The 26,849-nt window shown below is 43.9% G+C and overlaps 1 protein-coding gene across 1 annotated transcript in view; it reads right to left on the bottom strand.

Moving 5' to 3' along the window:
- Nucleotides 1-21,387, bottom strand: part of EVA1C (eva-1 homolog C) — a 40,937-nt gene extending 19,550 nt beyond the window's left edge. Inside the window, exons 1-3 of the mRNA XM_087756552.1 lie at nt 21,038-21,387; nt 6,013-6,209; nt 2,448-2,571 (exon numbers count right to left, since the gene is read on the bottom strand). Of these exons, the coding sequence (XP_087612678.1) occupies nt 2,448-2,571; nt 6,013-6,209; nt 21,038-21,164 (448 nt within the window). The 5' untranslated portion in view covers nt 21,165-21,387. The remainder of the gene's footprint in view (nt 1-2,447; nt 2,572-6,012; nt 6,210-21,037) is intronic.
- Between the last annotated feature and the right edge of the window lie 5,462 nt (nt 21,388-26,849).

Raw genomic sequence — 26,849 nt, 5'->3', positions numbered from 1 at the left:
TTTGACAGTTTTTCCTGACAAAGCCATGTGAATCAGGAGCCTGAGAAAAATACACCCCCTCCCTTTCTGAGCTGGCAGAGGCACACTGGCAGTGCTGTCAGCACCGAGGTGGGGAAGCCAGCGAGATCGTCTTCCAGACAGCGTGGTTTATCCCTCCTAGGGAACTGCTTAAAATCTGCCATCTGGCCAAGGAGGTCTCTTGCTGGCCTAAACAGCTGCTCTGCTTGCAGCATTTTACCACTCGAGTCTTCCTGTTCTAGGTATGGTGGCAAACCTTTTTACTGCAGATAAGGCCAGGGAGAAGAGTTTATTCTGCTCCATTTTTTTGTCCTTCAAAAATGTGAAAACAGGAAAAGGAGGTTCCTGAGCTGAGCAGGAGAAAAGGGAAACCTTATTGTTGCTGCATGGTATCCCTGTGAGTGGAGCGTGGGTGTTGGTGCTAGGGGAACTGGAGAGAGAAAAACCTCCTATCTATTCAATAAAGAAAACATTATTGTTTCATTTAGAATAGAACAGATTAAAAAAGTGGTTAATGTTCTTGGTAACAGACCAGTTTCTTCCATTCAAGCTCATCAGCAGTCACAAGTTTAAGTCTAAAAAGAGTGATTTTAAAAAATACTTGACCTGCTGCAGACTGTTACTTCTGCAGAAGCACCTGCCATATCGTACACCCGTAAGGATCACGCCAAGAAAACAGAGGCTCTGACCCAAGGGCTGACAGCCTAAAGCGGGGCTCTGTGTCTGTACGGCTGCGCCCCATGGTTGCTGAAGAGGCTATGGAAGTACAGACAACAGGAAAAAACCCACAAGTGGTAGAAGACAAAGGTAAGAATACAACAGAGACCTCTGCAGAGATGCAGCAACAGAGGAGAACACAGTATTTCTAAACAGATGAAAAACTAAGGGACTCAGGCAATTGCTTAAGTCCCCACTTGAAGGCAAGGAGATTGTAAAATATACTTAAAGTTATACTCAAGTGATTTCCTGAGTAAGGATGTTTTCCACAGCCAAGCCTAACAATATTGGTATCTTACCCACAAATATAAATTTCCTGTCACATGAAATCATGTAATTTGCACTGGAACTGGACTGTTCCTCAGTTCTCAACACAGCACTTGCTGTCAAATACACTTTTCACTAGCTTTTGCAAAATCCACATCACGGAGAACATTATATAGTAAAAGTAGCTCATTTACAGTGGCAAAAATATTAAGCAGCTTGTAAAAGTAACAAACAGGATCTCAATCCACTTTAGATTAGTAAAAAGAGATTTCAAATGACACAGACACAGCTATGATATTCAAATTCATCTACTATTAATAATGCAGTAATTGTAATATGTAAAAAAAAAAAACTTTAAACTTTAAAATAATAAAACAGATCATAAAAATGTTAAATTTCAGACATTTTTTTCCCCTGATGATTGGCCCAGTCCATCTCCCTGGGAGTTCTTGTGTCAGTGCTTTGCCAAAGGTAACACCTGCCTACTCCATTTCCATATCTCTGCTCCGACTTCAATATTCTGCATAAATTGGCCCTTCAGCTTGCTTGCCACCCCTGTTCCTATTCCACCAAACATGTCTATCTTAATGCTCTGATTAAAGAAAATCTCTTTTGTGCTTTCTCCTTTAGTTGTGGGATGGTATTTCTGAGTTGACTGGTGAACCTACCCATAAATCATCATTCAACTATTTTCTTTGGGACCCGTTTCAGCCACACTGGGGATCAGCTGCCAAAAAAAGCTGAGCCCGCGGGCTACTGGGGCTTGTTCTCACATACAATAGCAGCAAGAATAACAATTAAAAAACACCAATAAATGAAACCTCATGATGATTGTCTTAATCTTTCTTACCCTTTTCTCATGTTTACAAAGTGCATTCTCTTTGAGGCAGGATTTGTCCCTTTACATACCAACGTCAATTACCTGCGTAGAATACAGATGGTTCTACAATGAAATTCTGTAATAAAGTTAGCCACTCATGTGTATCCTCCAGCCATTTTTCTATAAATAGGAGGTAGTAACAGAGGATCTTTGAAAGCTTTGGTCCTACCTCCTTAAGCGTTTTTGCATATTCCTTATTATCATATCTTTTTCATCATTTGGATCCTTAGCCCAAGCATCTGTTTTGCTGTTCAGCTCTGTCTTTCTAATATGACATTATCATTGCCATCTCTTCGAAAATAATTTCCAAAACATTCTTCCTTTATAGTCTCATGTTTGACATCTGACCCTGCCAAACTACACTGGTCATTAAGTTGGCAGCAAGCACACTGAAGTTGTAAACACAATGGAGAGCTAAGGTAAAGCAGAAAAAACCAATTTGCTATTAATCTAAGAGTCTCAAAACTTCACATGGATTTATGCAAAGCCTTGTGCAGTGGCATTTGAACCAAAACAAACAACGAAACACACACAAAAACACAATTGCCTGATATGGATTACTTACTAGGTTTGCATTTAAAGGAGACAAGGAGGAATTTAGTGGTCCCTGGACACAGATCAGGTCCAAAAACCCGACTATTGACAAGGAGTTGGCAGGATCTCAGGTTTTGGCATTCATCCAGCACTTTCTAGAACAACGGGCAAAAAGGATAGGCTTGAAAACAAGGTATGAAGGTATACAGCAATGAGAACACTTAGTTGTACTTTCTTCTATACAGGAGAGAAATCATTCCTTCACAACTTTTTGGTTATAAACATGTAAGAAGCATGTGTATCACTGCATTTAAGCCACAACTCTACTGGACTTTGATTCACGGCCAAGTTTATGGGAACACATCCATCACAGCGATGCCCATGGCAACTTAGGATGTTACCAATTTGCTGTTGCTTGTCACTTTTTCCTCTGCCCCCAGCCAGTCGGCCAGACCTCGCTGTGTGCCACCACAGCCTCCGTGGCGCTTGGGACTCTGCAGAGCCCGGAGCAAGTGGGAACACGCTCAGCCCCCAGCCTCTTCACTGACGTGCCCGAGGCACTCACCCACTCCTGATAGCGTTTATGGGAGTGCAATGTCCAGGTGAAGCACGGTAACTCAAAGAGATGTCTTTTTAACCATTTCATCTCAATCTACTTAAGTTTACCTGATCACACTCTCTAATATCTTCACTTGAAAGAGTTCTAACTAATGACTTGGTGTGTTTAGTGACACTGAGGCACAACTCTATCTTTAAGCCGTATGTAGGACCTGCTTAAGGGGCACTTACTTCTTGCTTGCAGTTACACACATTATCAGGTGTTGACTTGCCACTTGAACAAATTTCAGAATTGGTTTGATGAGATAACACAGATGTGCCTGTCTATTCTAAGCCTGCTTGTCTTTTTTTTTTTTTTTTTTTAAAATGCTCTTTGAAGGTTCTATCTACCCCAGATTCTTTAGCCTGGCAAAATATCATGGTTCTTACTGTGCTGTTTCACTGGGAGTGGCATCAGGAGGAGGACAATAAAAAAGTCAGAAGTGTTATACGCAAAAGGTCATGTGGACCGTCTCCACGTTCAGAAAAAGGACTGAGTACTCCTAGTTCTCACGTTGGTGTTCCCACTTCATCAGTGGTTTCGGAGCTGTAGCTATAGCAAATACAAAGACATTGCCCAAGATGAGTCTGAGTCCAGTTTTTAACTCAGTCACAAGCCAAAGCACCTAAAAAAACCCAGTTCAAATGCAGCAGTGTACTTATGAAATTCTTATTCGCCTTCAAAGCCCAGTTTAGAGAGGGTTTTCTATACGCTATTTTTGGATAGTCTGTGGTGTTGTGCCCAGGATTCCTGATGTTTAAAATCACAGCAGGCTGTGATAACGAGGGCGTTGTCTCCGGGTCAGATATTCTTAATAGGAGTAACTGTAAGATACCATTCTCTGATAGTTTTAGGTACTCCCGTAAAATCTATGGGAATTTTTGCCTTGTTTCTCATCAGAAGGGGTCTCAGTCATACCAAGAGGCCAAATCACAAATTTACCACTGTGATAGCACAAGCTGCACTCTTGTTTCCAGGCTGAGAGAGCTGGCAGTGGCTGAATCTCTCCTGTCATCCCTGGAAGCCATCCCTCCCAAGCAGAAATGATACACATTGGCAGCACATTGCAGCGGTCCTATAACACTCTTGCCTTTTTGTTCCCATTGGTAGAAGAGGACTTGCATCCAACAGTTTTTGAGCATTAAGTGCACTCTGAAGAGTTTAAAAGGGAAGGAAAAGCACAGCAGACTTAATTTTATCAGTCAATTCTTCTTTTACAGAGTTGTAAGTCAAACAAATAACTCTTCCTTAATTGGGATGGTTCTGGAACAGGCCAGTGAAAGAGTTACGTCTTTAATAAGTGGAGACAGCTGTCCCCTACTGAGTCACCTTCTGCTTGCACCTGAGCTGAATCATCTCCTGTGCATCTATTTGTATTTTCTCCTATTTAATGCAAACAGCAGTCGCATTTTCTATCATGTTGCTGTGCAAAAACACGCAACCACAAAAGCAAACAATGATACTCGTAATGAGATAGCAGTGGGCTGTTAATATCCTGAGACAGATCTAACTTTGCAGTGATCCTTTTAATAGGAGGTCACTGTAAAAAATGCCTGTTATGCTTCCTCCCGGCTGCAGGGTAGCATCATGCCCAATTATGCAGACTGCAGATGCAGTTCCAAAGGGAAGGGGAGGAGGGATGAGATCACTGGTGCTCTTTTCTAAGAAATCAGTTTACAGGATCTGTCTCTTCTCCTTGACAGAACTGGAACTCCCTGAGATGCAGAGCATTCGTATCTCTCGCGTTCATGGCCTCGTCAAAATGCTTTCATGCCTTTGATCAGTGACAGTGCCTGAACGATGATGATAGTTTATACAACAGTTATCCCATGCTGTGTTTATTATCTTCAGGGGAAAAAATGCCCATGGAGACCTCACAAAGGCACTCAAAAGCCCAAAATAATCACTGGTGTCACCTCACTGTAGTCAGTAAAATGACATCAAGGATGCATCTGGCCTACTGTTTTTGGTGGAGAGATGTACTTTCACATGGCCCATAGGTCACATCTGGAATTTCTTTAGAAGCTGCAGTACAGGATGGGCAAGCCACACTTATAAAACTGCCCTAATATTGTTTCTGGAGACAGGATATTACCGCCAAACCACTCTGTGAAACTCTTCAGCTCGCTAGTGGTGGGAACAGACATTCCCTGTTGTCAAGAAGCAATGTTGTTGGCTGCAAGCACAAATGTTGCAACCTTCATCAAAGCTTCCGTAGAGCATTTACAACAGCTTCACCAACAGAACATGTTGAGATTCCACTGACTCCTCATTTTTGCAACGATTTACTGAATTTGGCCTAACACTGAGCATGTTCACTATGATGAAACAAGCCTTTGACAGCAGTGTAAGTCAGATCTTCTAAGCCTCGTTACAAAAGTCTCCACAGCAGAAAGTAGTAATTTATGGAGTACAAATCATTTTAAGCTATACTTAAGCAGGCCCAGCAAACAAACCATAGGATATTACTGATACAAATCATGTATTCATAGAAATGCAGATATCCACAGAAGTGCTTAGGATCTGCTGTTTAGCTGTCATGGTGCCTTTTCAGTGAGTGAAGATAGGCATGGAACAAGCCAAATGCCAACCAGAATGCCATCTTCTTCAGTGGATTTGTAACCCACCTCTGTCCAATGTTTGTATCCTCTCCTGGGGACAAAGAGAGCCTGCGTGATGGATTAAGACTGGTCTGCTCAGTCATGACCAGCCCTTGATTAGAAGGGAATTGATTATTTTAGGGAACTTTGAGAATGGGGTTTCCAAAGTAAGGTTCATCAAAACAGAAGGCCATCTACAAAGCTTTCACAATCCTATGGTAATATCCTGCTGGCCAGACAAATCCTTTCAGCTGTAATACTTTTGATGGTAAACTGACATAGACATGACGTCATTTCATTCAACATTGTGAACACTGCTGTTTTCATGCAGCATAGCTCACCGCACGGAAACCGTCAAAAACATTCTGTGCATTAAGAACCTTTACAACGTGCAATACCTGCAAAGAGGTGGGTGCCACACAGTTTATGGGTTCTGTCATCCTGGTTTCAGGCTCCTGAGTACTACACATGTGGTAGTCGTGCCCGTAAAATGCTGACTGAACACTTATTGTTGAATGCCGAGGACAGCGCAGACTCAAATGCTCCCCATCGCAGGCATAGGCAGTATGATTTTGCAGAAGTTTGGTTAGGTAACCTAGAAAATATTCAGCTCTGTTACAACTAGTACAGGAAATGACAAGCTCGTTAGATAATAAGAAAACCACAATCAGTCTCTGGAAAGGGCACTGTAGTCAAGGTTATACGTATGGCCTGCTGCCACACCACATGGTTCTGTGAATGGGTTAACCTTTACATGCTAGTAACGCTCAGGTCTGGAAAACAAGAGGTCGCGTGGCAGTGAGTCAGAGCCCTACCAGCACTCCAGCAGCGGCACTATGTCGGAGACGTCATTTCACAGACGATAAATGGGCTCAGGCCCTTGCCAGTCGTGGTTGCCAGCAATCCCCGGGCATGTTTGCAGAAATCGGAAGGGCTATTACTTCGCTTTGCCGGCTGGACTCTTGCATTCTAGCTGGCTAAGGTACTCCTCACACCTCATCTTAAACTGATGCTTTGCATTTCTGGGCTCCTACACGACTGTGTTTCACACAAGTGATAATAAAAGTGATTCCCTCTGTATCACTGAATCGGATATTAGGACAACAGAAGAAAGGTGGTCCATAAGTGCTGGACGCCGTAGGTGCTGGACAGAAACCAAGAAGTAAGATACATAGAATTTTGTATTTGCTAGAGAGTTTGTCGGTGTTACCAGAAGAGGGAGAGGTAGGATGCGTACACAGCTGTCCACCTGTACCCTCCATCTGCATCTTCTAATAAGTCCATGAGCAGCAGAGCTAATGACAGCTGTTTTCCTGATTTGTATTTCATCGTGTATAGTCTCTTTAGCTAAGATTTCTGTTATCACTACAAATATTAATAAATTTAATCTCCTACTCCCCTTCTCTCTGTTCTGCAGAATACTTTAATGGAAACATGCAGGCTGCTACCTTTGACCATTACAAATTAGCCATTGTGATGGGAAACCATGAGGGGTCATTTAAATCGAAGACCTTCCTCACCTATACTTATGAAGCCTTGATATCTCTACCACGCTGTCACACTTGATTGAAATCTATCTTTAAGCAGAAAAGGTTTGTGGGTGAAGGAGAAGAAGAGGCGTAAGGGACAGGAGAGAGAAAGGATACAAAATACCAGTACACAAATGAAGCAGTATCTTTCCTCATCCCTCATCCGTAAACATATGGAAATTAGACCCCAAACCACTTTTTTCCCCATGACTTTTATGACAACCCAATGTACTACAATCAAAGCAAATCTGTTTTCTAATTCTTCCACTATTAGCCAAACTTTTTATTAATGTGCATACGATAGCTATATTTGAATAGTTTCCTTATTCCTATGCATGCATTAAATTCTGTACAGTTCTCTGTAAAATCAATTCTAAACTTCTAGAACACCAAGTTCATCCACATTCACATCAAAAAACCCAAACAAAATTATCCAAACCCAATATATTAAATAATGAGAAAGCACTAAGAGCTTCCACTGATTTATTTGAGAAAAGATTTGTAGAAGTTTTAAAACTGAGACCATGACTACATACCTATCTTTTTAATTTCAAAAATTAATTTTCCTATCTTTGCCTCTTTTCCAAACATATAATTGGTCTAATTAAAGACAAAACCTAGCATCTTCTCCTCAGAAGCCTTGCTTACCCCGCTGTGGTGACAGTAACATTATTACTGTTAAGTATAATAGAGAAAAAAAAACAAACCCTATTTTCTTTTTTGGTGGCTGAATCAGAACTAGAATGGCAAGGTTTTTTGTATCATTAAAACAAAAATTAGTTTTCTCAAAGAAAATATTGAAAAAGAGTTTGCTCACACCATTTAATTTTTCACACTTTTTGCCCTTTTTAAACCTTTCACCAAAGATGAGCAATTTAAGAAAAGGGTTTTAAATAGAAATTTAAGTATGATATGAAAATAAAATATTTCGGTTCTCTGGCATCTTTTCCAGCTCCAGCTGTGCAACTGGATAGGAAAATTTAGCTCCCCTATCAGTTACTAAGTCTGGAGAAAGGAGAAGCCTGCTCCGCTGTTGTCTTTGCTGCTCCTCATCTAGAGCCCAAGAGAGGAGTCAGCTAGATGCACCTTCCAGTGCAGCAAAGATGTAGGTGAGTTCCTCACCTCATTGAACTCAGTCTGGGCACCGGCACTAAACTCAGGACAGAGAGAATTTCATGCCCTGTATTTGCAGTCTAGATCTCAGGGAGACCAGCCCAGCAGAAATCCCCGTAGCTTCTCACAGGCTAAAAAACAAAACAAAACAAAAAACAACAAATCTCTCTCCTACATTTTCTGTGTAATTGAGATCACAAATAATTGAGCTTCCCTGCCAGAGCCGCTCCTCTGTCAGCCTGCTCCTGAAAGGCGCTGAGTAGTGCCAGGAAAACGGGCCGAATGCCCAATTGCACCCAAGCGACTTCGCTACGGTCCGATACTGCACAGGGGCCTCCAGTGGCATTTACCGCCACTGAACGCCTTTGACATTGCCATCATAGCATAAAGGGACACAGTGTAAGAGTATTCAGTCCAACGTGAGCTGTGGGCACTCAACACCTTGAAAGATTTAGCCCGATATTTGTAATCATTTCAGTTTCTTCAGGTTTTAAGTTACTTGGAGCCGAGAGTGCTGTATACAAAACAGCCCAGTATTCCCTAAAGAATATCAGCTATGTTGTGATTTGGATGAGTTCCCTGGCATCTTAACTGCTACTTTGATCCTGCAAATTCCTAATCCAGTATCTAAGCTCCTTCTTCCAACAATTGCAACTATTCAATCCTTAAAAAAAATGCTTTTATAAAAAACTTGCTCTGATTCTGTATAAGCAATATGGTTCACTTGTAAAATAGCGTTAGATGGAGTGGGGAAAATAAGACAACATGCTCTCCGGCCTTCCAAGTGGCGTTTAAAGTGACTCTGCTGTTATTAAAATCCTTGTGTATTTGCACACAATAAAGGATAAAAATAGTAATGGAAATTGGCTGAAACCTAATGTTCTCTGATAAGAGAAGTGGTGACGTACTAGTATCTCAATTGCTCGCCTCACACGGCAGACCACATAAACCTGCATTTTTTATTACTATACACACAGACTACGTACACACAGGTGGAGCGGTCAGGCTTTTGCGAAGAGCGGTGTCGACTGGGCAGCTCACAGCCCTCGCCGAGAAAGAATTCCCGCTCGAAAAGTCACGATTTCCTCTTGCTCTTCCCTGAAAAACTCCAGCTTCTTTCCTCTCCTTATGCTGGCCCCCTTCACGTACCGGGGCGCTGCCTGCCCTGCGCTCGGCAAGGGAATAAAGCGTCCTCAGCAGCTGCCGCCTCTCACCTGGGTCCTCGAGTGGTGCTTGCACGGGAGGGAGCAGTTCCCAAACTGCCTTCCCTCCTTTCCTGGGCAGCGTGGCCTTGTAGTCGCCCTGCTAGAAAGCTTCATCTTCTTGAGACCATGAGTATCCCTATATTGTTTACCAAATTCTGTACTGGAACACACTTCCCTCAAGGCAGCAAATTTAGCCGAATGACAACGTAAGGTTAGAGGAAAAATATGTTCTTATCTCTACAATTAATAACAGCTGTGATTATCAGGAGAGAGGGCATTGTAACAGTCGAATGGGTCTGTCATTCCTTCTGAGGCACGCTTCCTTTTCTGCGTTTCTCTCAACTGGCGCAATTAAATCAGGTCACCCAAAAGAGACAGCAGGGCTGCGTCACCATCCAAATCAGACAGCAGGATTGTGTCACTTTCAGGCATCGTCCCAGCACATCGCCTGGGCTACAGGCACTTCAGGGCGCTATCCGTTGTTCAGCATCCCTCGGTTTGTATTTGTTTAATTAATCCGTATCTGTTAGTTGTGAATTCTGAGAACATTTTTTTTTTTTTTAAATACCTAATATGGGAGCTAGAGGCTGTGTCTGGACTACAACACATCTCTAAGCCCTGATCCCCTGCGTGCTAGGCAAGCACTCGCTAGCTCCTCTCCAGCCAGCACACGAGGAGGTTCCCTTCCCCTGGAAAGCAGGGCACGGGGAGGGCTGGAGCACCAGTCATCTACTGTGAGAACTGTCTAAATTGGAAAAACTTGGCAATACTGCAGTGTCCCAATAACATCTCTATGCCTCTGTGTGAAAGCCCCACCAGGAGCTTTCCCATTTATCCAAGACACACATTCATAAGCAATGTATGGGGTGCTCTGCATACAAAATCACATACAAGATGTTACAGACTGGCTCAGAAGTTAAGCCTGAATCATACGGCAATAAACAGATCCCATTGATCTGAAGGCCAGAAGGTATCATCCCACCCAACTGTCTGCATAACCCAGACTACTCACTCATTGTAACTCCTTACTGAGACTCAAAACACCAATGCAGAATCCAAGCGTAATCCTTTCTTCCAGAATTAGCCAAATTAGTCACAGCATCCACTGTGTTGACAAAGAACTTCAGCTAAAAACATAGCACCAGAAAAACACACAATACACAGAGGCTGAGCAGCCGAACAAAGCTTTAGGCCTTACTGATCACTTCTTGTTGCAGAGGAGGACTGATAAACTGTGATAGCAATGACAGACAAAAATAACTGGCGAAGAGCGTAAAGGTTGGCAATAGATACCTCTTTGTGTGAAACAGAGCTCTTAAAAGGTTATAGTTTTTATACTCAACATTTGCTCCTGGCATTATTGCTTTGAATAGCAACAATAATGGTAGCAATGAACCTGAAGGTACGAAAATCCAGAAAGATTTTTTTTTCTCTTAAAAACACTGAAAAACTGGGAACTTAGAAAGTTTCAGTTTAAAAACATATGACTACCAAAAAGCCTGGAAGCGGTCAGCCAAGAGATGTTACGTCTCCCATGTATGGCACAAGACCGTACAGGGTACTCAGATTTGCTGGATTCATTCCTTATGGTAGAGGATGCTAACACAAGGCCTTAAGGCCCTTTTTCAGTTGTCAGCATTAGAGTAAAAAAGAAATGTGTATATTCTGTCCAGCCTCGCTGCACTGGCATGAACCTCACCATATGGAAGCATCAAGGAGAACAGCATTTCAAGCTGTGAGTCTAATGCCTGGCACATATTAAATGCAATCTCAGCGTTGACTGATGTAATGTCTTTTTGGCAAGAGAGCAGCTTTGCAATGTAATATTTTTAGAGCCTGAAGCCAAGTAGCATGCAGCCTACGAGGATTCTCAGAAGCAGGCCTTCATATACAGATTTAGTAATATTAGTTCCTGTGCATCGTTCAATCTAGCTTAATTAGCACAGCAATTTGCTAGCTTGTTTTAAAGACATACAAATCCATTTTAGATCAAAATAGATTGAAATAGCACACATATTGTTGTGGGAGTCCCAGAAGGCTAATCGATTCGGTAAATCTACATCAGCTCCCGCAGTTTTATGAAGAATTGTGCCAACAGCCATTAAAAATACACAAGCAAGACTGGCAAGTTTGAAGGAAGAGATATCATGCGGTGATAACAGAATTGTTGATAAACTCTACTACACACACCATTAGAAGCATCGATCTGATATTTATTGGTATTTGGGATCCAGCTGCAGTTACTTCTCCAGCAATATCTTCTCCATTGGTTTGTGAAGGAAGCGTTGAAGAGAAATTAACCCCTAAGTTTCCTCCCCAATCCCTTCTGCCATACCCTCCACTGGTCTTTAGAGGCAGCTATGCCCCAGACCATGCTGTTCAGGGTTACTGCATAATCCCTGCTTTCAGAGCCGGGCTGTGTGTGTGGATATGACAGTGCCTATTTGGCTCTGGTCACAGAAGCAAGGATCTGCCTCTCATAACTCTCTTTAGTCTCTCACCTTGGTTGTCTGTAACTTCTTTCTGTGGTAGCTCCTTTTTAGAATTAGTATTTGTGACAGAGGGCAAAATATTATCCAGGAAAGACACTGTTTCTAAAATTTAAAACACTATGTTTCTTGCCCCATCATTTTATTCTTTTTTTATCCAAGTGCCTTGTAAGCATACTGTTCGAGTCATTCTAGCCAGACTTGGTCTTAGAGTCTTTTATCAGTAAGAAATACCCTTAGGCAGAAGCATTGTTTATTCTACTCACTGTTCAGAAATGAGCATAACAGCTTCACTCAGCAGATACAGATAAAAATACTTGCTTAATATGTGCATACTTGCTTAATATACATACATACCTGCTTAATATATGCTTTCTTGCATAGTCACTAATTTGACTTAATTTCCCTCCATTGATTGTTTTTTTTCAGTGTGCCTTTTTCCACTACTCCTCCCAACACTCATGCTCTTTACAAGTGACTGCTATCCTGCTAACTTCATTCTCGTGCTTGTACTGTGGCAGATGGCATGAAAAGCTGGTTTGCCATGAAAGGCAAGTAATTTTTGTATAATCACTGTATTTTTTATATTATTTGAACCTTTTTTATGTGGGGATAGATGTTCACTTGCAAAAAATAGTGGTAATCTAGTTTCACTGATAAGCTAGTGACCATAAAAAACGCGTCCATTTCCAAATGTCTAGTTTGGTTTCAGAGCATCCAAGGCTGTTGCTTTTCTTAGAATCGGTCCTTGAGAGTTTTCAGTTGAGCACTTCTAAAGGAGATTAAGCTTATGAGCTGATGATCTCCCTCCATCTGCCATTCCCCTACTCAATTCAACAACTTTTAAGCTCGAAGGCCAGTGTCAAACCTGAGGGGTACAGGGCTCAAAAGAAATAAAGTTCCTACAAGTTTCATGAAAACTGAAGGCTGAGCTGACAGGTCAAAGTAAGAACTGTCACATCCAACTCAATCTAATTGACTAATGCTAAAAGTCAACTGGCTGCTGAAGAGGCAGCGTACTTACACTGGAGAGCTAATCATCCTGCTGCTAATGGAGCAACTTGTTTTCACTGGCCTTAATGACAGATGAAGGATTAAACCTTCAATAAGAAAATGCTTAAGTTAAAAGTGAAAATGCTTTTGGGACAGTATGGCAATCAAAGCAGGAATCAGTGATGAAGATGTCAGTCAGGTTTTCCATGAACTGCTTTATCAACATGTGCGCTTTCTTAAAGAAATTGTCTTGTTTAATTTTTTCCCTCATACCTCATGGATCATAACGTGGATCATAGCCACCTGATTGAACCTCACTCTCACTGTCTGCTAAATCTGAGGGTCAAATTAATCAAGAGCTTGGTTCCACTTAAGCCACAGAAAGGACCCAGGTAACCAGCAGATAATTCATCATAAAAACACATTCAAACTCTAGCATGTGATCAGGGTGTATTCAGTGAGTAGCAGCACAAGCAAGAAGCCAAGCCATGAGCTCTTCTTAGAAAAACAAAACCAAGACATCATGAAGAAAGCATAGATCTCCTGTAACTTTTTGGTTATGCCAAATGGCCACTGTTTCTCCAGGAACCATATAACCTCTTCATATCCGTGCCACTCAGCTCAGACTTGCAGTTATGTGTATTAAATTTTTGCGGAGTGGGAAAATCCATGAATCCTGCACTCGCAGACCAGATGCCTATTCTCTCTCTTATCCCCTGCCACAGCTGTTCTCTGTTTCCTTCAGATCTACAGTTTCATATACCCTTGTGTTGTCTCCTAGGAGTGATGCTTATTTTCGTTGTATCCCAATGGCTTTCTGAGGAAATCAGAGAGATCCCTATGCACTTCCTTCTTCTCACTCACTTTTTATTTCCTTCTTCCCTTCTTGTGTTAGGAACATGCAAACTATTACTGATCCCCAAAGATTTTGGTCTGTAGTAAACCCCATGCTACAGTCAGTTATACTTCTCTCAGCTGTTCCATGAAGCCATAGGGGCAAACACTTGTCCTGGGACTTAATATGGAACTATTACAGTAGAAAAGGAAGATTTTCTCCCTCCTATCCTCAGATGCTGACAAGAGGTACAACGCTGTTAAGGGAGACTGTGAGGCTCTTTTCTGCCCTTGCCAAAAAAACCCTTCTTTGGATTGGAGGCAGAGTTGCCTCTTCTAGTGCCATTAACAAGAAGTAACAAGAGAAAGGCTCAGCAGGCGGCAACTGCTTCTGGAGACAGAACGAGTGAATCATTATGCCCAAGAGACAGCAAAGTTATAATCTTCCCAAAGACTGCAAATAGGAGAACCTCAGGGACTAGAGGAAAATATTTCTTTGAAAACTCAGATTTATGAACTTGAACCTCCATGCAAACTTGAGAGCGGGGACTGTTCACTGCCAGCTCCTCAGGAAACAAAATACACGTTTCATTTTACAAACAGAACTCTGACTCAAACTCTGCATTTTTTGTATTCCCATTTATATTTGACACTCAAAAAATCAGACAAATGATAGATGAGGGAATTTGCCTTTTGAATCACTAAGTCCGTCCTCTGGCAGCTCACAGATCTGCAATGTTATGATGGCTTATAGTACAGCGAGCCCAAGCCAGAAGAGCAAAAAAACCCCTACCCTACCCTCACAGCCTGATGATTTTCTTTACAACATTTCACTGTCCCCAACTCAGTTTTAGCCTGAAGAAATAAAATGTCCAAAATTGCAAGATGATTCTGAAAAATTAATGCTTGTCTTGCCATCCAAGAAGAAATACAATGAAGAAAAATAAACAGATATTTGTGGGTTGAGACCCTCATCCAAAGCCCAGTGAAATCCTTGGGAATCCTTCCAGTGACCATAGGCTTCAATCAGGTCTTATATTATGAGTGATGTTTTAAAATTAATTCTAAATTAAGAGCCAAACATCACTGGTATTTAATTTGCTGCCAGAAGCCACACAATAGACCTTTGAAACAAAACTCTTAAAACGCATAGAAATTCAGATGAAATGACTCACCAATGCTGAACAAATAAGGCACAACCATGCCTCCTTCTGCTCTTCAGCTCCCTTTAAGACACTATTTTCTCTGTGTTTGGTAATATATCAAAATATTTCCATTTTAATTGTAGATTATGGTTGGCAGATGACAGAATTCTGGTGACTGGTCAGACAGTGCTTTCTCTGTCTGGGGACACTTCCACAAAACTCTGAGTATTTATTTGGAACAGGTCTGTAACCCCTTTCTCTAATAAAGCTGAGACTGTCTGGAAACTCTGTCTTACTAAGGGGTATCGGCAGCAGATGGAATAGGAAGGCAGGGGGGAGCTAATCCCTACTATTTATTTTGAACAAAAGTAACATATGATGTGTCAGGTGCCAGCAATCTGCACAGTGAGAACAAAGAGAGTTCCTGCCCCAAAGGTGTGAGAATCTGAAAGACAGACTCAAACATGTTGGTCTCCGAGCAGTGGAGCTCAGGAAGTCAGGTTTCCTATAGTGTCTCACGCCTGAATTTCCCAACATCTGTTGTAGGGGTAGGAGCATCACACTATGCTTTAACTCGCTTCTGGAGCAGCATCCTTTCTTGGGGATGCTAGTAGGGCGTAGCTGCTTACGCTCGCAAAATGTGTAGGAACTTAATAGGACCAAAGCTTTTACTTCTCTAACAAGGATGACTACATTTGATCAGTGGATTTAACAAAAAATACTAGGCAAAATCCGTATCTAAAATGGGATTTCATAAGCTACACTTCCTCAGGAAAACAGCGAGAACTGCAGAGACAGGCCTGAAACAAAACCTTGGATCTCAGCACCATGATCTAAACTAAACCTCACTTCTGACACACACCTCTTTGTTCCACCGAACAAATCCCAGATCCAAAAGCTGCTCCACTTTGAGAAACTTTAAACCAGAGTTTGAGGTTTAACTCCCATATTACTGAAATGAAACATATTTCTAAAATGAAATGTTTTTCTTTAAACAAAGCAACCAAAATTTTCATTTGACTTTTACAAGGCAGTGCCAAGAAGATGCATCATTGACATCACTCCTTTTAGCACCTCTTCAAATATCCTGGTCGAAGGACAAACTCCACTTGCCACGGTGAGTCAACAAAAGCAACTCAAGAAAATTTATACAGGATTTTATCTGACCAACACAAACCCAACAAAAAATCCTCTGCATCATTGTGGTCGGTCATGATTGATCCTGCCACGTTATTACAAACAAAGCATTTGCTCGAAGCATTTGTTTGCTTTCCTTTTGCCTGGGGGAATCTGGGATGGGTGAATGCCACAGAACTTAATGGAAACTTTTAATGCAGAAAGGCCACAAGATCAGATTATATTTCTTGGCTGAACTGGTTTGCTTTTTCATTAGATCAGTTTTCTATTGTTGGGTCAGAAGATCAAGTCCATGGAGTTAAAGCAATGCCTAGTTCTGTCTGAACTGTTCTGGAAAAAGAAAGAAAAGCTGACACCGGCAGACAAAGATTAAAAGGTTCTACCTAAGCCGTGGCTGCTTTTTCTGTTCACATCCAGAAACTCATTCTTCAGCCCAGTTATGCAATCACACAGTTACTTCATTTTTGATCTTTGGTTACAGCCACGTTTCCTGAAAGCTGCCCAGAAAACCTGGCTGGGACTGAGGTAAAGACAGGGAGATTGACCGATGAAGCGAGCAAAGGAGGCCAGTTCAAGCAGAAAGCCTAAGCTCAAAGCAGCATGGAGAAAAGAAGAAGAAGAGGAAGAAAGGGGTATAGAAGAAGGTGAATGGGTGTTCCTCAGTGTTCCCAGAGAGAAGGAATTTGTCCCCAGACGGATAAGAGGTCAGTTCACTTTTGCAGCAGAGGGGGAAAAGGTGGAAGAAGGAGCAGGGCTAGGACAGAGAGCCAAGGGGAGAGCCCAGCACTTTTCCCATTGCCAGCAAGGAGGGCAGGGGGATGAGACGAGGGAGCAGTGACTCCTGCTGTTGGGAAGGTACACGCTCCTGAGCAAATGCCACCACGCCCAGCAAAACCAACTCTCCCTCAGCAGCACTGGTAGCAGACAGTTGGGCTTTCTATAGCACCAGTGTAGGTACATAAGTTACATAAGTATGTAAGTTAAGTATAACGTATAAGTTTGCTGGTTTTGCCAGCTCCCTCTTCACTTCTGACAGTCTCCTGGGAGTCCAGAGTATTTAGGATTTTGGCTCCCAGAGAATGGAGAATTAGCAAAATTCACAGCAGTCTTCAGTCTCCTGGATTGGGACCTGATCTGAAAGGTGAAAGCTGCAAATCATCACTGAGAAAAACAATGTGAGGACAGAGCTTTGTCAAGTAGGAATGAAACTGCGGGCATGAATAAATATTTTGGTGAAAATTTTAGATGTGTTTTGAAGAGTAGGTATGAGGGGAAGAAAATTCTCTAGCTGTAGGATCAAACCAATATGAATGAAGATCTAAGGACAGAACTGTGGATTACATCTCTCTCTCTTTTTTCAAATCTTCAGCTTTCAGTTTCAAATTTGGCCATAAATGCTTGGATGCCACTTTTAAAAATTAATCACATAGAGGACTGCAGACCTCAGAGCAAACCTCCACTTTCAATTACCAATGCAATTAATAAATATGTTCTTTGTTGCCACCAAACTGCTAGAGAAGAATAGATTATGCAGATCTTTAAGTATTGTGTGTATCAACATTACTTTACCTCCAATATCTCCTGTTATTAAAAGGAGAAACTAATTTTGCTTACTGACACCGAGTCCTCCTCACAAAGTTCGATTTAGAACTGCTGCTGGAGACTTGTTTCAGAACATTTTTGTCCCTAGAAAATACCAGTTCACATACCAATTCATAAAATGTTATTGCACAGCGAAGAAATGCCTCAAAAAAAAAAGCCAAACCAAAAACCAACAAATTTTTTCTTTTCATAGTTAAAAGCTAGACTGAGAAACATATGAGAACAAGAACCTGCAGCTCCATATCCTATAAGGGCAAGAGGAATAACAAGACCACAATAGCAACTGACTTGCAATAACCAAATGAAGATATACTACTCACAGCCAGAGCTGCCAACCTCTCTCTTACGAAAAGAGGGGGATAAATACTGTACTAGTTTCACTGCATCTGTGTAGTGATCCATAAAAAATGATCACAGTTTTCTCAATGGGGAAATAAATAGAAGTCAAACATAAAAAAAAAGAATAACTAAGAATAACTCTTCATTATCCACATACACTGTTCCCTCTCCCCTTTCCAAAACATCAATCAGATCCCAAGAGAGGTCATCTTTGTGTTGTTAGAAGCAGGCAGCTATGTCTTGTGATTAACAAATGGACTCTGGGCAGGTTACAATTGCTAGCACAATTTAATACATACATAAAGAGAACAACAAAGATTACACTTGCAGCTGTTGCAATCTGACAGCAGTCTGGGAAGTGATTACAGAAAGCTGTCAGAAAGAAGGAGGGGAAGGAGAGAGGAACAGAGTTCGGGCTGCTGAGGTAGAGATCTGATGCTGGAAACACACAGAGTGGAAAAGGCAATGATCCAAAAAAGTATGCACCTGATAATCTGAGTGTAAAAGCCTGAAATCTGTGAAAAGGAGGAAAAGTTTAAGCAACTGGCTTTCCAATTCTCTATGCACTCCGAAATTCCCAGTACCAAATCAAATCATGCACAACACATCCAAGGCGCAGATCTCGGTTCCTTTTGCTATGACGCGGGCTGCAGGTGGAAACCTATAACCTGCTGCCTGGAAGCTTTACCCTCGGAAGGGCAGGATTAGACCCGACCCTTTCCAGAAGAGTGGAAGTGCAGGCGATGGGTGAAGCTGGGGGAGCCAGCTCCCTGCTCCTCATCCCTCGGGATAATCCCCCAGGACCTGCCCGCACCTTGGCAGCTGCAGGGTGCTGCCCCTTTAAACGGGGCAGATTTCTTTTCATGTAAATTCAACAGAGCTTATGAAAATCAAGTCGCTGTTCCTGCTGAGGGAGGGAGCAAATAAGGAAATTCAGCAACTCCAGACGCTCAGCCTGAAGCTGCTGTTACGGAGCTTGTTGCAGCTCTTTAGTAGGTATTAAAGAGACTGGGGATGGCACTGCAGGGTGTCATCATCCGTCTGACAGTTCCTGGCCCACAGCACCTACTTTTGAAGTAGCCAAAAACTTCTCCGTGTGCTCTGGATACCTTTTTTTAAAAGGCTCCAGTAACATTTTGGTCTTTTCTGTCATTCTGGATTAGATCTCCGTGTTAAAAGTAAAATGAAAATGTGAGCAGAATTTGTTCAGGTCTGGAAACTTCCCAGTCTAGCAAGAATTCTGGAATCTCATTTTCTTTTCTACATCTTATTTACTGAATTGTCTGTGTGACATTTTTAATACTGATCTCTGGGGTGAGACAGAGATTTTTCCTTGGTCATTCTACCTATTTGGAAAGCTCAGTGCACAATGAATACTGAATACAGCTGTACCTCTGAAATGTACCTTGGATAACCTTATCTAAATAACTTCATTTGAAAAGTGAATGGACTTTTGTGAGAGGAACTTTCCTAGGTAAACTAGAGGGATATTTTTTGACTCAGTGGCTATTTGAAAGGGAAAATTTGAACACTTATTTTATTTTCAGGTGATTTCACATGATTACATCGTGATTCCAAAACTAACATCTATAAGCCAGCAGTTAAGACAAAAAAACACCAAAGAATGAGATAGCAAGCATTTAAAAGCCTTTTACATGGGAAAGGAATCTAACAGGAGAAACGTAATTTATCCAAGTATATAATTCTGGCCTTTATATTTGGTGGTTGCTTGCTTAGAAATGTTCAGGCTTACGGAATTGGACACAATAATAAAATCATAAACTTTATTTTCCTATTGCTGAGAAAATAGTTTCTACAGAACCATCGCCAGTATTTTGAACTGTATTAACGTGAACTATATGAATACGCGTAACAACACATTTGGACTATTAATTATATACTAACTTTGTTCCGGCACACTCGACTGGCTTTTGGAAAGTTCTGCTCTGTTCATTGCGGGTAAGGTTTGCTTTCTGCCCTAGAGGCAGTTCCTTAAGCTTGCAACTGCCAGGAATATGCTGTGCTTACTGTAAAATATAGAAAGGAGAGAAAGCGCTCTTCTAACAGCAGTGAGATGTCCTGGAGCACAAGAAAAGTTACAAGAGTGCAGTTTTCTCAAACAGAAAAGGAAGATCGCTTCTTCGTTCCGCTGGAAACAAGGACATCTTCCCAGTTCCTACAGTCATTTCATTTGGCGGTGACACAGCACCCTCGCCGTGATCACAGATGTATGTGATTTCTGAATGACAGCTAGTGCCTCTGCTCGCTTTGAAGCGACTCTCGCCGCCCCAGCGCTACGAGGCAAACGCTCTCCCAGCAGAGAGAAGCCCAGCATTTGGTCGCTGCCGGGGTTAAGGACGGCTCGCTCAGGGCCCGACTCCAAGTCTCCAGGAGAAAGTGGGAATCTTTCCAGGGACTTCCACGCACTTCGGGTCAGGCCCTGGCCGACCCACGCACAGCTCTCCGACCGCGCAGCGGAGAAGAAACCGACACGTCCCAGTCCTGGCGTCCCTTCCCGCCCGACCCCTCGGGAAGCCCCTGACCCCCTCCTCCTTCCTCCCCTCCTTCACAGGGGGCCGCAGCGACGGCACATCTCAACCGTGCGCCCCCGCTGCCCTGGGTACAGGCCCGCGTCCCGGCCCCGGGACACGACGCGCCTGCCGCTCGCCGGTCAACACGCAGCGCTCTCGGCTCTTTCGGGCGGGGTCCGCCAGCGGGCCGAGGAGCGCAGGAGGCAGGCGGGCAGCCCCGGACCCCCGCGGCGGGGAGCGCCGGCACCTCACGCACCGTGCCGGGGTACGGCGCTCCCCTCCTGAGGCGTTCCGGGGGGCGGGCAGCCGGGAGCGCCGCCAGACCCCTGCCCGGCGGGCGCGGCGCAGGTGCCCTCCTCCTCCCCCGGCGGCCGCCGCCGAGCCCTCCCGAGCCCCCCGTCCGCCGCGGCAGAGCCCCGAACCCCGCCGCCGCGCCCCTCAGCCCCCCGCGCCCTGCACCGCGTCCCGGGTGCCCGTTAGTCGGTCCCGGCGCTCCCGCCCCGTACCTGAGAAGTCGGCGAGCGCCGCGACCTCCGCGTTGCACACGAGGATCAGGCAGGAGAGGAGGCGGAGGAGCCCCCGGGGCTCTACCTGTCTCCGGCGTAGGTGCTGCCCCGCATCCCCTTCCCTCATGGTGCGGGAGAGGGCAGCTCGGGGCGGGGGGGCAGCCCCACCGCCTCACATGATGGAGCCGGCCCCGGCTGGCGGCACGGCCACCCCCGGCCCGCCGGGCGCCCTCCGCCGCGGGGTAGCGCCGGCTGCCCCGGGACCGTGCGGGCGGCGGGGCGCGGGAGGAGGAGGAGGGCGAGGGCGGAGCGGCCCTGCCCGAGGCCGAGGCCGAGGCCGCAGCGCAGCCGCCCCTCGCCGCGACGGGAGGGGAGCGGGGGCGGCGCGGGGCCGCGGGAGTCGCGCCGCCGCCGCCGCGGGGGAGCCCAGGAGGGCGGCGGGGAAGGGAAGAGGCTTCCCGGCCGCGCCGTGCCTGGCACTGCCCTCAACGCGCATCGTGCGGGCCGGGCTGACTCAGACCCGGCTGCACCTCGCCCGCCCTCCCCCAGCTCTCCCCACCCCTCTCCGGGCAGCTCGAGGTCCCGGCACCTCCCTCTTGGCGAAGAGGCTCGAGTTCGCCTTCACACCCCGTGCGAAGGGCCTTATTTTTAACTTATTTTCCCCCCTCGTTCCTGCGTGGCAATGGTTGGAGGGCTGCCGCGGACTTACACGCACACCCTGACTCATGAGACAACATTTCTCTGCTGCTGTTTTTCCCAAGACAGATGCGAGGTGCTCCCCATCGCTCCCTCTCCCCCGCCGCGCAACTTCCCTGCTTTCCGACCTCCTTGGCCCACATGCCAGACCCCACCGGGTCTGCTGCTCCAGCCCGGCTCCTGGCTTTATGCGTTGGCTCACAGGTCTCTGGGGGAAACCCAGCTGGCAGTTTTGCCCGGCAGGATGCCTGGATGAGGGATTTCGGTGGGCAAACAGCTGTGTTAAGAAATGGCCCTGATTCTTCCATGTTGCAAAAAGAAACTTTCTCTGTTTCCTCATGTTGTTGCCTGACAACACTTTAGCGCAGCCCTTAGCTTTAAGACCCATGCGGTTCAGCGTAGCTGAGTTTGAAGTGTATAGGCTTGCTTAAAGCATTCATTGCAAAGTGAGAAAACATCTTGACGTTACTTGGAGGGAGTTCAGGTTGTTCCCTGAAATCTTTTGTAAGACTGAAAAGCAAACCAATGGGAAGTTCAAACAACTTGTCCTTACAACCTGCTAAGTCACCTTCAAATATAATTTGGAGCTCCTTTTAAGGTATGAGGGACTAAAGGGAATCAGACGGGACGCTCATTTCCTAGTTCCTGAGCTGCCCCTGGGGAAAAGAGCCTAGAAGCAACGCTGGAAACAGGGCATGAAAGCATCTTCTGCCCTGGGGTTGTGCTTGGGTATAAAGTGGGTAGGCAAGAACATGTAGCTGTTTACATCCTGGCACGCATGTTCACGCTGATCTCCTTTCTCCTGAAAAAAACCCATGAGTGAGTAGGGGAGAGATGACGGAACCAAACGAATTCTGTTAAATCCGTTCCTCTCCTCCTGCTCCAACTGAAGCTGGATAACATCCAGCTTTGAATTTCCAAACTTTGGCACCTCTTTCTGGAGGTTACACTGAACTTTGACCAGCTTGAACTTCATGTTTGAATCTGAATCCACTTTCTTTCCTCACCCTCTCCCCCCTCACACACAGAACAACAACTGGGCAACACATACATTATAGTGGTGCTTCCTTAGTCTTGGGCAGATAAGAGCAAACCAGGTTTCACACGGACCTGCCTGAGGTCAGGGACGTTCCCTCAAGTTTTACTGAACTCAGATAAATGGGATCAAAGATGCCGAAGTAACAGGATAAAATGGAATAGCTCCGAAGCATCTGCAACTGCAAACACGGGTGGGAAGAGAGAACAGTAGCTCTGCCAGGTGTGTGAAGCTCTTCCTTCTGGCTGCTTCAGATAAGGACAGTGTTTGCCTGTGAACTGAACCAGTTACCCTGTGCCTTCCGACTGTGGTACTGGAAGGAGACTTGTGGGAGTCTCTGGCCTGCTCCTCTCATTTTTTCCCTTGATCTTGCCATACCTGCTCATTTAATCGGACACTTCCCACACTTGCTGGCACAGGTCAGCTCCACCAAAGGCAGAAATGAATGCCAGGGAAATGTTGTAAGTAGCACAGATTTTTATCCCTCCGTAAAAGAAAGCATTTGGGAGCCATACTCAGATCTTCTAGAAAGGTGTCTAGATGACTACGGTGAACTTACTTGTCTACCCTAACTTTGTACTTGCCCTGTCCACCATAACTACATGTCTTTCATAACTTCGAGCGAGTGCAGTTGGAGGATCTATGGCTTCAGGATGCCAGACCCTCACTCTCTATAGAGCCAACGGAGAGAGATCTCATGCTCAGGCCACCTGCTATGGCCCTAACAGGGAGTGTGTCACCTCCTCCTCTCTGAAGTGCTCACTAATCCCTGGCACGTAGATGTCAGGGATGGCAACTCAGTCTGCTGTGTGTGACTCCGAGCAGACAATGGGTATGTGACAAGTACACAAGCAATGCAGAAGGATATATAAAATGTCAAAATCACTGAGAAATATCCTGTACTCATGCTTGAAAGGCTTTGAATCAGAAGATCCTGCGGGGCTGTTTGCCTAATGAGAACTTGTGAATCTTCTCTTTTCGATGAGATAACATTGCCTTCTCTAGCCCCGTGGTGCTGTAAGAAAAAGACCATTCCGTGGTGCGGGAATGAGCCTGGTATCTTTTGGCACTGTGCAGGTATAACCCAAAGGCAAAGGCAGTTTTCAAGTGGAATGACTGAACTGGGAGAGGTTCAAAATGTTGTAGGTAACCTCCAGGGAGGTGAGGCAGTGAGGGTTGAATAACAACACAAGAGGCAGCTGGGTGCTCCTATGTGTAGGTATCTGCCTTTTAGGCAAGCCCTCCTATGGGGGAGAACAACTTACAGACTTCGCAACCAACAGGAATTGAACACGTGCTTTCAGTAAAATGGCATTGACAATTTTTTTCTTTTCTTCCCCACCCCCCCCGCCCCCCAAATGGGGGCTACTTTGCTCTTCAACATTAATCTAAAATCTGTAATGTTTTTGGTAATCCCTGCTATTCCCGTCTACAGGTAGTGCTTAAATAGTTGAGACAGCAGTGTAAAACACAAAAGTAGGCAGGCAGAAAGTAGTATTTATCCTGATGTGCAGAGTGTGTTTCTTTGCCATAGCCTTGAAAGCAGTTTCTACAAGCTGGCAGTGCTCAGCAGTTGGAAGACAATATAACTAATCCAGACACGTTCAGCATGTAGAATTACAGGATCTCTCAGCCTTGGCCTTTCCTTATGATCAACAGGAGTGAGATCCATTTTTTCCCCAAAGAAAAAATGAAAGCCTGTAAGTTAGAATCCAGGGTAGATATCATGTCTGCTTCAAACAGTTTCTCTTTTTTGAACTTGGGGAGAAAAGAAAATATTTCACACTGTCAGAAATGCAGGAACTGTGTTGTTGCATGGAAGTGTTGCAAGAGCAAAGGCAAAATCTGAGCTCTTCGTTTCTTTTTGCTCCATATTATTCATTTTTCTCTGAACTTCAGCCAAACTGCCAATTTGAAACTCATCTCATGGCTTAGTGTATGGAAATTCAAATAAAATTAGTGCTGTCAGTTAGGAAACAAACAAACAATGTGAAATAATAGAAGACAGCTGAGTTATCTGGCCTAAAATTTTCTATTAGTAAAAAAAAAAAATCACAAGATATATGGCATAGTAACAAAAATTATCAGAAATATATAATCTCAGAAATACTTTTTCACATATATATAAACACACTTCTTTCTACAATACCTCGTACTGCTTTTTCTTCTTCTTTTCTCCCCAATAATTTTATTGGGAACTGATATGTCATTTTAATTCTCTTCTCCCGGAACAAAGTTTCCAAGAAGTTCACTAATGTTCTCTTTGGCTTTTTGGGGTAAAAAAAAATAGAAGTATAAAACTCCAGACTTTTCCCACATTTTTAAATGCTTTATATTGCTGCATTCTGAAACAGATGAAATCTACAAGACAGTTCAAACAAGTGGGCTGCTGTCCTCTCCCTGTTTCTATGGAAATGAGTGTCAGACCAGTTAAAACAAAGCACATGCTTTACAGTAATCACTATATGGCGATTATTTAAAATAACATAGCACATTTTTCCTGATTCAAGCCCTATTTCTATGGATACGAGAATGAAGATAGTGGTAGAGAAGCCTCTCTTGTGTTTTTTCAATTCTAAATGTGTTTTGGATGCTGTAAGTTCTCACGGGGTGCTACAGATCTTAAGTTCTAACAAGATCTTCAAGTGTGCGGTAATTTGAACTTGAGAGGACCAATTCTGCAAGCCGTACTTAGGAAACATTCTCACGCATGGAAGCAGAAGTTTGAATGAATACAGAGCACAGTACTTCACCCAGCAGGTTCAGAAGGAGGGGAAATATTTGCTATTTTCTGCCTTTTTTTTGGACTGACCTCAGAGAGAGCAAAGTTAGCCAACAAGTTTTGAGTTTTGTGGTCATAAGCTGCTTCCTGCATAATCAGCTCTTGGCCGAACTAATCAGAACGTCATAGAGACCCTGACCACTTCACAAAAAAGCAGGAAGAGGTAACATATGAAGTTTGTAAAACCAATCTCCTCATGTTTCATCCCATCTGGATGAAATCTCATTCCAACTTCCTCATCGCATGCAGCAGAAAGGTCACCGCTCCTCATCCTCCTGAATGCTGCCAGTCTTACTGGCATCCCTCCTGTATACAGATTATTTTCTCTAGCAGTACACCTGGGCACTTGTATAGACATGAAGCAAGAGGCATGCCCCATCTCACACAGCTTACTGCTAGAAACAAGAAAAAAAAAAAAAAAGACCTAAGGTGGAGAAAGAGCAAACGCACGAAGAAAAAGGTCCTGGCTTTGTTGTCCTTGCCCTCTTAAAGCACGTAAGTCATTCTGGGTCACTTCCTGACACGACTCTTCAAAGACGGACTGGAAGAGACTATGCGTCTTGCCTCTCAGTTTAGGAAGGACATTAGGACAGAGCTGCTGGGTGGACCACAGTCTTGGAAATCAGCCTGTTTACTTGTGAAAGTGCCTTATTATGGGTTTATGAGTCTGCCTTTTGGCAGGCAGGTTGTTGTCGCTGTTTCTCCTTTAATATGTATTTAGGCTAAGATTTTCCAAAATAACTAATGATTTTGTATACTTGAAACTCAAGAGAGCAGCTTTTTAAAGCCACAGAATCAATGTCAAAGCACTGAAAAGTTGGTGGCTTTTTCAAAAGCCTTGGAAAATGAGGCCTCAAGGTCTCTGAAGTTAGGTATGCAAAGGCATGCAAAACTGGTAGTCTTTCAGAAAAGAGTAGCCCCTATCAATATCTAAACAGTGAGAGTTAACAGTTTTGCGATCTAGACCTCACACTAATTCAACTTGAGCACCCCACAATTAGAAGCAAATAACAAAATTTGAAAATAATACTGCATTGTTTCTAAGTGTTTGCTTTTCCTCTCAGGACTGGAAGGGTTCCATCATGGTAAATTCTGAAGAGATGCCTTAGTGGTTAAACTAACTCAGGCTTGATGATGGTTGAAGATTATTTCATGTGTAGAAGGCGGGAAGGATTTCAGTATGCATGGAAGATACCCTTTTTCCCTCTCTGGATGTAACTATCCCGTAGTGTCAAAGGTCCTGTTCTGTACATTGAACTAAAGGGTTTATTCAGTTTATCGCAAGTAGATACCCATAG

Source organism: Nipponia nippon, unplaced genomic scaffold (genome assembly GCF_047370975.1).
Source record: "Nipponia nippon isolate SJK-2023a ecotype South Korea unplaced genomic scaffold, ASM4737097v1 scaffold_2, whole genome shotgun sequence".
In the NCBI taxonomy this organism is placed as follows: domain Eukaryota; kingdom Metazoa; phylum Chordata; class Aves; order Pelecaniformes; family Threskiornithidae; genus Nipponia; species Nipponia nippon.
The sequence above is the reverse complement of the archived record's forward strand: the minus strand, read 5'-3'. Positions and strand labels throughout refer to the sequence as shown.